The following is a 12,500-nucleotide window of genomic DNA, read 5'->3' on the forward strand; positions in this document are numbered from 1 at the left end:
TGGAGGTGGGCCAAAATCCCTCCTGCAGTGTGTGCAAACCTGGTGAAAAACTACAGGAAACGTTTGACCTCTGTAATTGCAAACAAAGTCTACTGTACCAAATATTAACATTGACTTTCTCAGGTGTTCAAATACTTATTTGCAGCTGTATCATACAAAGAAATAGTTTAAAAATCATACATTGTGATTTCTGGATTTTTTTTTTAGATTATGTCTCTCACAGTGGACATGCACCTACGCTGACAATTTCAGACCCCTCCATGATTTCTAAGTGGGAGAACTTGCAAAATAGCAGGGTGTTCAAATACTTATTTTCCTCACTGTATATATATATAATAAAGATACTGCATATTTCTGTCATGTAATGAAAGCAGCCCTGTTTACACAAACAATTTCCTACGATGCCTCTAATTAATAATAAACACAGGCGCTCTACTCACAACTATGGACCATGGCATAGTCTGTTCTCCTGAACTCCTGAACACAACATTGTTATGATTTAAACTGATGACCCCTTAGCGATAGAAAGTCATACACAAGTGCACCACTACAGAGTCCTTCACATCATTAACGGCAGATGATTCCATTTGAGCTCTCAAACAGAGCAGGTGGATACGTAGCAGTTGTGAGCTAATAGAATGTTAATATAGAGTGTTAATATAGAAAACGTGTTGGAGACGACCCATTTAAAAAAGGTACATCTTTATCAGACAGGAAGTCGTGTTACTGGTCAGAGCACTAAAAACCTTTAAAAATCATGAACTTCCAAACTTTTTTTCTTCTTATCTTAAAATGCAATGAATGAATGAAGACAAGGGAAGTACCTTAGCGAGGACAAGAGAGACCTCGTTATTCTGTCTGTCTGTCACCAGAGAGAAGACCTCGTCCTCGTTCCCGGACTCTAGTCGATAGTCGACCAGCCAGCTGTCCCCACCCCATTCATCAGCATCCCACGCTGCCACCGCCGTCACCGTGGCACCCACCGGGGCATCCTCCGCCAAGTGAAATGGGCCGTACTAAAAAACACAGACAAAAGAGGAGTTTGTACAAACTCAGATATCAACAAACTGCAGTGAAGATCTGTAATGTAAAAACACATTATATGTCTACACTATATGGGCAAATGTTTGTGGACACCTGAGCATAAGATTGGTATGTGTCCATTTTTGCTGTTAAAATATGCTCCACTCTTCTGGAAAGATGTTCCACTGGATTTTGTGGAGATTCATTCAATCACCAGGGTGTTTGTAAAGTCTGGTACTGATGTAGGTGAGAAGGTGAGGAGGTCTGGGGTGCAGTCAGCGTTCACATTTATTGTTCAATAGAGTTGGAGCTCTATAGCAGAAGATCTTCCACTCCAACCCATGGAAAGCAGATCTTCATGAAGCTGGGTTTGTGCTTTGTCATGCTGGAACAGGTTCAGGTCTCTTCTAGTTCAAGTGAAGGGAAAATGTAATGCTACCACCTCCTATTTTTGTGTAAAAGGTGATGCAGCTTTCCACTGTGTTTTTTCCACTTTAAAGAAAGTTTTTCCAGTTGGTGTTGCCAGTTTTACTGAAATGTTTAGTTACATGGCTGATCTTTATGCTTCTTCTTTTACATACTGTTGAGTGTTGATGTGAAGTTCTATTGTTGACGTCATCTTATAGTACATGGATTTATTAGAGGAGAAACTGTAAATCAGGTTTACAGAGGGCAAAGTGTAGAAAAGCAGTGATGTACTGGCAACCCTGCCAGGTTCATGTTTAATCTAGAAATTACAGGAATGTGCCGTAAACCAGTGCATGGTATTATTAAAGAAACATACTGTACGGTTGATTACAGTATAAATACTGTAAAATGAGTTAATATTATTTATTGAATTAATTGTTTCATGACGATGTTTAAATGTACTCGATGAGCATCGCTCTTATTTAATTATCGAATCATCATAAATTCATAGTGAAACAGAAACTCTTTCCAACTTTTAGTCTTTTTCGACTTTTTTTTTTATATGTATAGCAGAGAAGCACTGAAACTAGCAGAACCAGAAGTCTTGCAGATGCACAACACCACTCTATTTATAATATCATAGCTCATGTTCTTGCAGTGAGTCTTGGCAGGTTCAGGCGAGGCGAGGTGGACAGCTTCTCTATCTCAGCCTGTGTATCAGTATGTTTGGGAGAACAGTAATCAGCTCTTCTCACTGAGCCTCTGATCCACCAGGCCAAATCTGTCAACACTCACACTCACACTGCACCATCACACACTCACATGGCCACACCATCTCAACCTGCTCAAAAGTTTTTTCCACCTCTCGCTTTTGTGTGTGTGTGTGTGTGTGTGTGTGTGTGTGTGTGTGTGTGTGTGTGTGTGTGTGTGTGTTGAAGGGAACGGAGATTAACCCTGATTTTGGCAAACACACATTAATAAACAACCACATGCCGTTTATTTTACAGTGGAACGTCGCACCAGCTAAACAGTGAACCATAAAAATCTGCATGCACAATGTAGCTGGATCTTTTCATCATGTGGTTATTGCTTAAGAGTTAGGGTAAACTGTTTGCCCTCCAGGTGCATGTTCCCATAATTGAACACTGGCAGCCTGGCACTGGAAGTGCATTAGCTCAGACTAGGTCCATCTTGTAAATCTTGGCCTCGTCTCAGAAAAGTTCTCGCTGTCAGCAGCAGGGGGAAATACGCAGCGCCTACGCGTCTTTCTTTTGGCATGCATGCTGGGCGTTTTATGATTTTTTTAGACTGTTTAGCAAAAAGTGTGAAAAACCCTGATCAGGATAAAGACATTACTGCAGATGCATGATTTTTCTAGTACATTCTTGCACATACAGTATATAAATAGTTTATGCTTTTCTATACTATTTAATTTAGATCACTACAGGATAAACATGTTCTTTTTAAGGTCAATACACCCCGATAGGCCCACAAATAAAAGTCTACATTTAGTCACCTGCCTTTAAGAGCATTTGCCCCTAATTCCAGATGCATTTCATTTTCTATACGTACATTTTTTCATAAAAACGTACAGAATTTGGTGGAGGAAGATCTCTATAGTGTTTCTAAAAATAATATTGTTCTTTCAGAGCTGTGGTTTTTCTGTTATTGCTCTTTCTTAAAGACACCCACATCCATCTCTTTACTCCTGTGTTATTCACACAGCGTAGGCAAGAGCATGGAGAGGGGTTTTCCACATAACACAACAAAAATGAAAAAAGGTGGGCTTTTTATAGAAGATCGCCCCAGGAATAGCAATCAAAAAAGATTTCCTGAGAGACACGACCAGGACGGGGAATCCTCTGAAAGATGGAAAAATTAATTTGCTTTATATGATGGAAAACATCATGATATCTATCTGGAATTTTGGTCAAAAGTAAAATAATTTAATTAATAATTAGTGATTATTAGGGATTACATCTATCTATCTATCTATCTATCTATCTATCTATCTATCTATCTATCTATCTATCTATCTATCTATCTATCTATCTATCTATCTATCTATCTATTCACCCACTTTATCCATCTTTCTACTATAGCACACTCCTTTTTTATTTATCATTACCTTCATCAGGTCTATCTTTCAATATTTTATTCTCTAGATGTTTCCTTCTATCAATTTTCCTGCATAACTCTATCACTCTTTCTGTTTTTCTATAAATAACACAATACGTTTTTCTTTTATCTCCCCGAATCACTCATGTCTATGACAAATTCTTTCCCAATAAAATCTCTATCTCTCTCATTTCACTCCATCTATCTCTCCATCATTCTCCAATTTCACCCCATCAGTCTCTCCATTTATCTTTCTTTTGTTCTTTTTATCCTTCTCATGTCCCTACTTCCTTCTTTCTTTCTTTCTTTCTTTCTTTCTTTCTTTCTTTCTTTCTTTCTTTCTTTCTTTCTTTCTTTCTTTCTTTCTTTCTTTATTCCTTCCTTTAATCTTTTGAAATGTGTCTATATTTAGAGGGCTTTTCTAACTGCAATATTGACCACAGGATGCATGTTATTGGGTTGCTATAAACTTGCTCTTGGCCTTCCCTGAGTTGAATGTGATTATCTTTGAGAACACTATCCAGCTGAAACACTGAACAGGAAAAACCCTCTGCAATATCAACCCTTTCCTATAAGCCTGAGATTAATTTTTAAATTCCCCTGGAAGATCTTTATCTCACTCACATCAGTAAATCAAATCAGCATCTGCCAGACCAGAGCAGAGAAATATACATACACCTCCAAATCCAATAGTGAGACTTAAACAAAGATCAAAATACACACATCAGTAACAATGTACAAAAGACTTTTACACTCAACCTTCGAACATAAATGCTATACATTTCAGTAAGACTGACAGGCAGATAGACCACACCTACTTTATGAAGACTGACAGCCAGATAGATCACACCTACTTTATGAGGACTGACAGGCAGATAGACCACACCTACTTTATGAAGACTGACAGCCAGATAGATCACACCTACTTTATGAGGACTGACAGGCAGAGAGACCACACCTACTTTATGAGGACTGACAGGCAGAGAAACCACACCTACTTTATGAGGACTGACAGGGAGAGGGACCACACCTACTTTATGAGGACTGACATGCAGAGAGACCACACCTACTTTATGAGGATTGACATACTTTGAGACCACTCCTACTTTATGAGGACTGAAAGGCAGAGAGACCACACCTACTTTATGAGGATTGACATACTTTGAGACCACTCCTACTTTATGAGGACTGAAAGGCAAAAAGACCACACCTACTTTATGAGGATTGACATACTTTGAGACCACTCCTACTTTATGAGGACTGAAAGGCAAAAAGACCACACCTACTTTATGAGGATTGACATACTTTGAGACCACTCCTACTTTATGAGGACTGAAAGGCAGAGAGACCACACCTACTTTATGAGGACTGACATGCAGAGAGACCACACCTACTTTATGAGGACTGACATACTTTGAGATCACTCCTACTTTATGAGGACTGAAAGGCAGAGAGACCACACCTACTTTATAAAGACTGACATGCAGAGAGACCACACCTACTTTATGAGGACTGACAGGCAGAGAAACCACACCTACTTTATGAGGACTGACAGGCAGAGAGACCACACCTACTTTATGAGAACTGACAGGCAGAGAGACCACACCTACTTAATGAGGACTGACGGGCAGAGAAACCACGCCCACTTTATGAGAACTGACAGGCAGAGAGAACACACCTACTTTATGAGGACTGACAGGCAGAGAAACCACGCCTACTTTATGAGAACTGACAGGCAGAGAGAACACACCTATTTTATTAAAGCTGACAGGAAGAGAGACCTCACATTACACCATCACACAGAATTATACTCATTCTCACAAGACCTCAAATACACACACATAAAGCTGTGCACATACCTCATGCTGAGAGAAGACAGGTGGGTTGTTGTTCTCGTCCAGAACTTTAACTATCACTGTGCAGGAGCTGTTCAGTCCTGCAGAAAAAGAAAGATGTGACTCAAGGTCACTTCATCACATTGTTACTGTAACATTTTATAACCAACAGCATGGACTGCAATGAACAATCATTCAACTGTTGTGTGATGTGGGTCATGTGTCACTTTCCCTCCTAAACAACCTGTCAGAAATGACACATCTCACATATCACACTGTCACTGTACACAAACACATATAGTTCATGTGTTCATGTGTGTGTGAGAAAAATTCATCTAAAAATGAATTGAGTTATAATATAGTATAAATGCCAACAAGGACATCTGGACTGTGATGTTTCTTCTCAACACCTTGTCTTGTACACATGGTGTTTCACTGTGTCATATTCAACATGATTTATGATTAAGGCCAAAAACAGGACATTTTGTGTCGCTTGGCACAGAGTTTTTCTGAAACGAACAACGTGTACATCTTTCTATGTGAAATGCCACTGTGTGTCTCAATACATAAACAATGATACAGAGTATTTAAAAAACTATGAGTAGTTCATAATAAACACAATAATGCAAATGATGGCATAAAATTGCCTTTGGTATTTTAAAAAACAGAAAATATGTATTAGCTTTAAGAAATGGTGGACTACATGTACCTTCAGCATGAAGAACAGAGAAAGCCACATCTACTTTAATTAAAATGACAGGCAAAGAGACCACACCTTATTTATTAGAACTGACAGGCAGAGAGACCACAACCACTTCATTAGGACTGACAGGCAGAGAGACCACACCTGATTTATTATGACTGAAAGGCAGAGAGACCACACCTCATTTATGAGGACTGACAGGCAGAGAGACCACACCTCATTTATTAGAACTGATGGGCAGAAAGACCACTCCTACTTCATTGGGACTGACAGGCAGAAAGACCACACCTGATTGTACTGTAATGTGACAAATAAACATGTTCTTCTTCTTGATGCCTGATTATGAGAGGTGCGTGACTAACCTTTAGCATCCTCAGCGATGATTGTGAGTGTGTATTGTGGTGCCGTGCCCTCCATGCTGTCGGTTTGCACTGTGATCACCCCCAAATCTCGGTCCACACGGAAAAGTTGGCGTGGGCTTTCTGGCACCTGCCCTGCCAACCGGTAGAAGATCCGCACATTATCCGTCTTGGGGTCGTCGTTATCGGCCGCCTGAACTGTGAGAATCTCAGTTCCTGTTGGGCATTTAGAAATATAATGAGGAGGGGCAAAATCCATGCAGCCTACAGGAACATCTATAAATGTAAATGTTTGATCAGCAAATTCCCTCTGAAATATCAGTTGTATTTAGTTTAATTGGATTTAACAGTAATTAGAGATTAATTCTGTAATAATTGTCATACATTGTACAAATGAATGAAATGATCACAGACATCTAATTAATTACTCATACACCGTTAGTGTCTCCCAGTGTGTGTGTAATCATACTGTGATGATTAATTGGCTGCATGACCATGTGTGTGTGTGTGTGTGTGTGTGTGTGTGTGTGTGTGTGTGTGTGTGTGTGTGAGAGAGAGAAACCTTTCTGTGCGAGTTCTTTGACAACAGTGTGGTACTGCATCTGTGGGAAGGTCGGTCTGTTGTCATTTGCATCTCCCACCATGACCCTGAGCTCGACAGGTTTTGCGATCTTCCTGCCATCTGGTCTCTCTGCTACTATACTGATCAGGAACTGAGACACAGAAACATATTTGCGTTTAATTATCTGCCAAGTGAGTGAGAATCCAGGCTGAGCACAGAGCTTAGCAGGGTGTGTTGTTCAAAGAATGACGGTTCTTTAATGGGGCTGCCGTTCGAACTCATATAACCCGAGCTGATTAAAGGAACATTAAAGCCATAATAAATCATAGTACTTTGGATACTTAAGTACATTTAAAGGCAAATACTTTTGTACTTTTACTCAAGTGAAAGTTTTACTGAGTAAATCTCTGCTGTAACTACATACTTCGTCCACCACTGGAATATAACTATGTTTAAAATCTTGGATCTTCACAAATAAACTGAAAGGATTTTGTGAGCGTTTTTGTAGCATTTGTTCTTTTCACCTGATCTTGGGTTTCTCGGTCCAGAGGTGCATTCAGGTAGATGACTCCTTCTCTACTGATGGTGAAAAGCATCTCTGGAAACTCCCCCTCCAGGCTGTACTCTACCAAACTCCCACTCCATTTCACCTGAAGGCACACACACACACACACACACACACACACACACACACACACACACACACACACACACACACACACATTCAGATGAATGCAAAAGCACATTCTATTCTTAAATCTGATGTTGCAGAAGATCAAAATGATCATGATTGAACACTTTTGAAGAACTTATTCGACTGAGAGAAATGTTTTGGAAAGTGTAGTCTACAGAAAGCAAGCTGACATTTAAAATGGTCTGCACACTGTAGCTGGAAATTTGGACAACAACCAAATGTCTGAAAGCACAGAGCGACCAGTCAACCTGCAGGAGTTCATGCGTGCGTGTGTGTGTGTGTGTGTGTGTGTGTGTGTGTGTGTGTGTGTGTGTGTGCTGGCTAAGAAGCCAGTTATCCATTTGTTGCTAAACTGAAAAAGTCTGAGTCAAGGAAATGAACTGTTTTACTGAAGATGATATTAATTCTTCAGTATTTACATTAAGAGCCTGTTGCAAGTCTGGAAACACAGGGTCTTTTATGGCTTTTGAGAAACACGTGAATGTTTCTTTAGTTTCTATGTGACAAACTCTGTAAAAGGCAAAAACATAAAAAACTTCTATGGAGTCCGAATGAGACATTTGTGTCTACCAGATGAACATGTGTAAGCTGAAGAACAGGAGAGAAGATGTGATCAGACTCCCTCACCCCCACATGGAGGTGGAAGATTAATGGTTTGGGGTTGTTTTTTGGAGCAGGGAAGGTTCCAAATAGTGAATGGAACCAACATGACTCCCATTCCAGACTTCATCACCATGCAGTTCCGTCTGGACTGCGGCTCACTGGAAGCGACTTCACCGTACAACAAGACGATGAGGCGAAGCGAGGAATACGTCCGAACTCTTATTTAGAAAGAGTTATTTAGAGAACAGACAGTCGTCTGGAGTGTTTATCTGTCATGGAATCGACCTGCCCAGTCACAGCACCTCATTCCTACTGAACTGCTCTGAGATGAACAAGAAAACCTCCAACTAGTGAAGAACATCTTTGGTGAGTTTTACAAGAGGCATGGAAAATGTTTGGAGAAACAATCGGATGCTGAGTGTGTGTGAAGCTGTTCTTCATGCTGAGGGAGGATTTTTCAATGAGAGTAAAGTTCTGGACATGTATAGATCGTTTGGTCAAAATGGATCTTTAGAGCGTTACATTACTGTGTTTATTGCATAGAAACAAAAGGAACATGCACGTGTCTCTCAGAAACCATAAAACACTCTAGATAGATAGATCATATTCAACGAGTATCAGAAAGCATTAGCGTGCTCAGAAGAACAAAATCCACAAACAAAAGCTTCACCCACATGGAGCAGTGCTACAGAGATCATGTTTATATAAAGTTTAGCAGAGGCCCTGAAGCAGTGAGGAGGAGTCTAGCAGCGTTACTGGAGAGTGTAATGAGGTCAGCCGTTGCCAAAACAAAGCTGTTGCTCCGACTGCAGAGGGATTTTCCACTCTGCTGGGAAAAAAGAGTGACAGCCGATGATGGACGGGGTGTGAAAAAGCACCGAATTAGGAGAGGAGTTTTAAAGCTAAGCGTGACTACCACGTGCACATCCACCGTGGTCCTGCACCTTCTCCGTTTGTTATGGAGATGGTTCCACGAGCGTCCTGTCTCCTTCTGTGTGCACTGCACATGCCAGCCAATTTCTCTTTCCACGTCTCTGCACACATTTGCAGAGCTTTGCAGCAGGGCAGCTTTGTTTCAAGGAGATTAACAAGCTGTTCTGCGTTCTAAAAATGGAGCTCTACAACAAACGTGATGTCATCTGTTTAGTTTCCAGGCTTCGGGTTGTCCATACAAATGATTAACTTTTGTGGCAGGGTAGAGTCTGATAAAGCGGGTCTTTGAAGTGCAAGCTTTATGAAGTGAGCAGTGATGCACCGATGGAGATAAACTTCAAACTCTGGTCTTAATTTAGCTGCTCTTAGTGGAGGAGGATCTAGCGTTTGAGCATGACTCTTAGTCAGGGGATGGAGCTTTCTAGGAAGGCTTTGGAAAGGTTGTTCTGATATGCAGTGATGTGACATTTAAGAATCTGGATAATGCTGATAAAAATGTGAAGGAGCAGGTGAGGAGCAAAGGGCATCCCTCAGAAAAGCTGCAGGAGTATCAAACCTATTGTGAACATACAACATTTTTGTGGACACCAGACCTTAAGATTGCTATGTTCTTCTTCCTGAACATCTCATTCAACAGTTAGTTCCCATTTACCATTATAATATGCTCCACTCCTCCAGTACTGATGTAGGTGAGATGAGGAGGCCTGGGGTGCAATCAAAGTTTACATTAATCCCAAAAGTGGTCAATAGGGTTTATAGCTGGAGATCTTCCACTCCAAACCATTTAAAGCATACAGAAAACAGGACATTTATTATTGTTCCTTTTACATGTATTATTATTTATTATAATTATTTCCATCCAGAATTGGTTCTTCCCCAAACTGTTCCAACAAATTTGGAGGCACACAATTGTACAGGACATCTCTGGATGCTGGAGCATAACATTTTTACTTCGCTTCAACTAGAAGACCCAAACCTGTTCCAACATGACAATGACCCTGTGCACAAATTATGTTCAGGTGTCCACAAACTTCTGTCCACATAGTGTAGTTATACCTAATAAACTGTACACTTGGTTTGTTTAACAGGTTTGAGTTTAAAGTTCTATAGCAGACACCCAAAGGTTTTCCACTCCAACCCATTTCCAGCAGGTCTTCATGGAGCTGGCTGTGTGTGGAGCCATTTGATTGTGCCAGAGGTGAGCGAGTGGAGGTGAAGGTGGAGGTGGAGGTGGAGGGAACAAACGGTAAGAAACACCTGCAGCTGATGAGACTAATCAGTGCGCTCTGTTTCAGTCCGGCGACAGTAAAGAGGAGAGACACCAGGAGAGACGGGCGGAAGAGTCGCCGAATGGTGACCAGAGAAAGACGTGAGAAAGACGTGAGAAAGACGTGCGGGCCGGCGCGTGCACTCAGACGGACGCTAAGAAAAGGCGTGCAGTTCCGCAAGGAAACTCGGGTGGGCGCTAAAGAGAGAAAGTGAAAACGAAAGAAAATAAGGAAAGGTGAACGTTTGCCTCTTTCTCATTCTTTCTCTTCCAGCACGGGGAAAAATCCGTCCCCTGCAGGTCTCTAACACAAAACCTGTATTTGAGTTACAGTAGAGACACTCGGTGAAATGTGACTCATGTACAAGTCAAAGTGTCCCTTTAAACTCTCACTTGAGTAAAAGTACAAACGTTTTTGGCTTTAAATGTATTTAAGCATCCAAAAGCCTATGATTTATTATAACTATAATTTTCCTATGATCATTTTTGTCACAAGATTCTTTACTTATTCACCTGAGTTTATGTGAAAATACTCTGATATTACACAGAACACACCAACCTGTTATTAGAACAATAATTAATGACTCAAACACTGATTGATTGGTTGATTATTAAAATTATCATAAACCCTGAAACCTTTTCCCACTACTTAAAAATAGTATAAATAAGGTCACTCTTTGTGAATATGCAAAAGGGAAGAAGGGAGTGAGAGAGCAGGTCTTCTGTGTGGTTTTACAAATTGTGCCTTTGACTACTCTTCTTAACAGGGAATAAATTCCATCTGGTCCCTGTGTGGTCATGCTTCTGTGCTGATATGCTTGTGTGTGTGTGTGTCTGTATTGGCCAACTTCCATGCAAAGAAAAGCATTAGTCTTTCAGCATTGCAAGTCGTAGAAGTTGTGATTCCCACCACCCACATGAACATCTCAGCACCCAAAACAGTGGGCAGAGGCTTTTCAAATGCACGATTTATAAAATCCTGACAGTGTTTTGACATGTACACACACATGCACACAGAACACTTTCCAAAGTGATAAAACCTTTTTATGGTGTCTTTATTTCAAAGAAATAACATACACACACACACACACACACACACACACACACACACACACACACACACACACTCACACACACACACACACACTCTCTCTCTCTTTTCCTTTTTACATGCACACACAGTACAGTATATATTACGGGTGTAACGGTACACAAAATTCACGGTTCTGTATGTACCCTGGTTTACATTTAAAAAATTAATTATAAATTCTTAATAAAATATCTGATTTGTTAACTAACATAAAATATTTAATATTTTATACAGAATAAAATATATAAATATAAAATACAATAAATTAAATTAATGCAATACATGTTTTTATTACATAAATTTAATTGAGTAATTGATTAAAGTGACACAAATTAAATTGATTAAATAAAATGAAATAAATGGAAACATTTAATTAAATAGTTTTAATTTGTTACACCCCATTTGTGTAATACAGATGTGTGTTTTTTATTTACTATTTAATTTAATAAAAGATATATTGTACTTATCTGTTCTATTTATTTTTGCAGACTTTACCAAATGTCTTTATTTCTACCATCTGTCGTTCACTCACTCCCTCGATATGCGAAATTGTCAGGATTTTCTCCTTCTAAGAGATATTTTTGAAGCTGGACATAAAACGCAAAAAAATCCATATCGCTAGCGTTAGCAATGAGCAGGAAGTGGTCGCAATCTCACGCATGCGCACTACAAATCATATTTTCAGTACGGAGTGAGTAGCCACAGTGACACTGCGCTAACTTTAGTGTCTTTATGTTATACCTCTGGCAATGCATAAGTTTAATAGTAATCATTTTAAAAATACGCTTAAAGTGCGAGGCAGAGTATAAACAAACTTTCGGTCCGCCACTTAATACATCCCTGAGTGAACTCAGATTGTAATGATGTTCCACACGTGAAAAGGATGGCATTCGTTACACATGTGC

The 12,500-nt window shown here is 39.9% G+C and overlaps 1 protein-coding gene and 1 long non-coding RNA gene across 2 annotated transcripts in view; one reads left to right on the forward strand and one right to left on the reverse strand.

The window, feature by feature from the left end:
- cdh16 (cadherin 16, KSP-cadherin) overlaps window positions 1-12,500 on the reverse strand; it is a 37,676-nt gene that overhangs the window by 14,264 nt on the left and 10,912 nt on the right. Inside the window, exons 7-11 of the mRNA XM_046840598.1 lie at window positions 7,533-7,658; window positions 7,009-7,159; window positions 6,450-6,662; window positions 5,409-5,485; window positions 825-1,016 (exon numbers count right to left, since the gene is read on the reverse strand). Of these exons, the coding sequence (XP_046696554.1) occupies window positions 825-1,016; window positions 5,409-5,485; window positions 6,450-6,662; window positions 7,009-7,159; window positions 7,533-7,658 (759 nt within the window). The remainder of the gene's footprint in view (window positions 1-824; window positions 1,017-5,408; window positions 5,486-6,449; window positions 6,663-7,008; window positions 7,160-7,532; window positions 7,659-12,500) is intronic.
- The window catches only part of LOC124379948, a 10,083-nt gene continuing 8,126 nt past the window's right edge, over window positions 10,544-12,500 (forward strand). The window contains exon 1 of the long non-coding RNA XR_006924551.1: window positions 10,544-10,742. This is a non-coding gene — a long non-coding RNA (uncharacterized LOC124379948). The remainder of the gene's footprint in view (window positions 10,743-12,500) is intronic.

Source organism: Silurus meridionalis, chromosome 26 (genome assembly GCF_014805685.1).
Source record: "Silurus meridionalis isolate SWU-2019-XX chromosome 26, ASM1480568v1, whole genome shotgun sequence".
NCBI lineage: Eukaryota > Metazoa > Chordata > Actinopteri > Siluriformes > Siluridae > Silurus > Silurus meridionalis.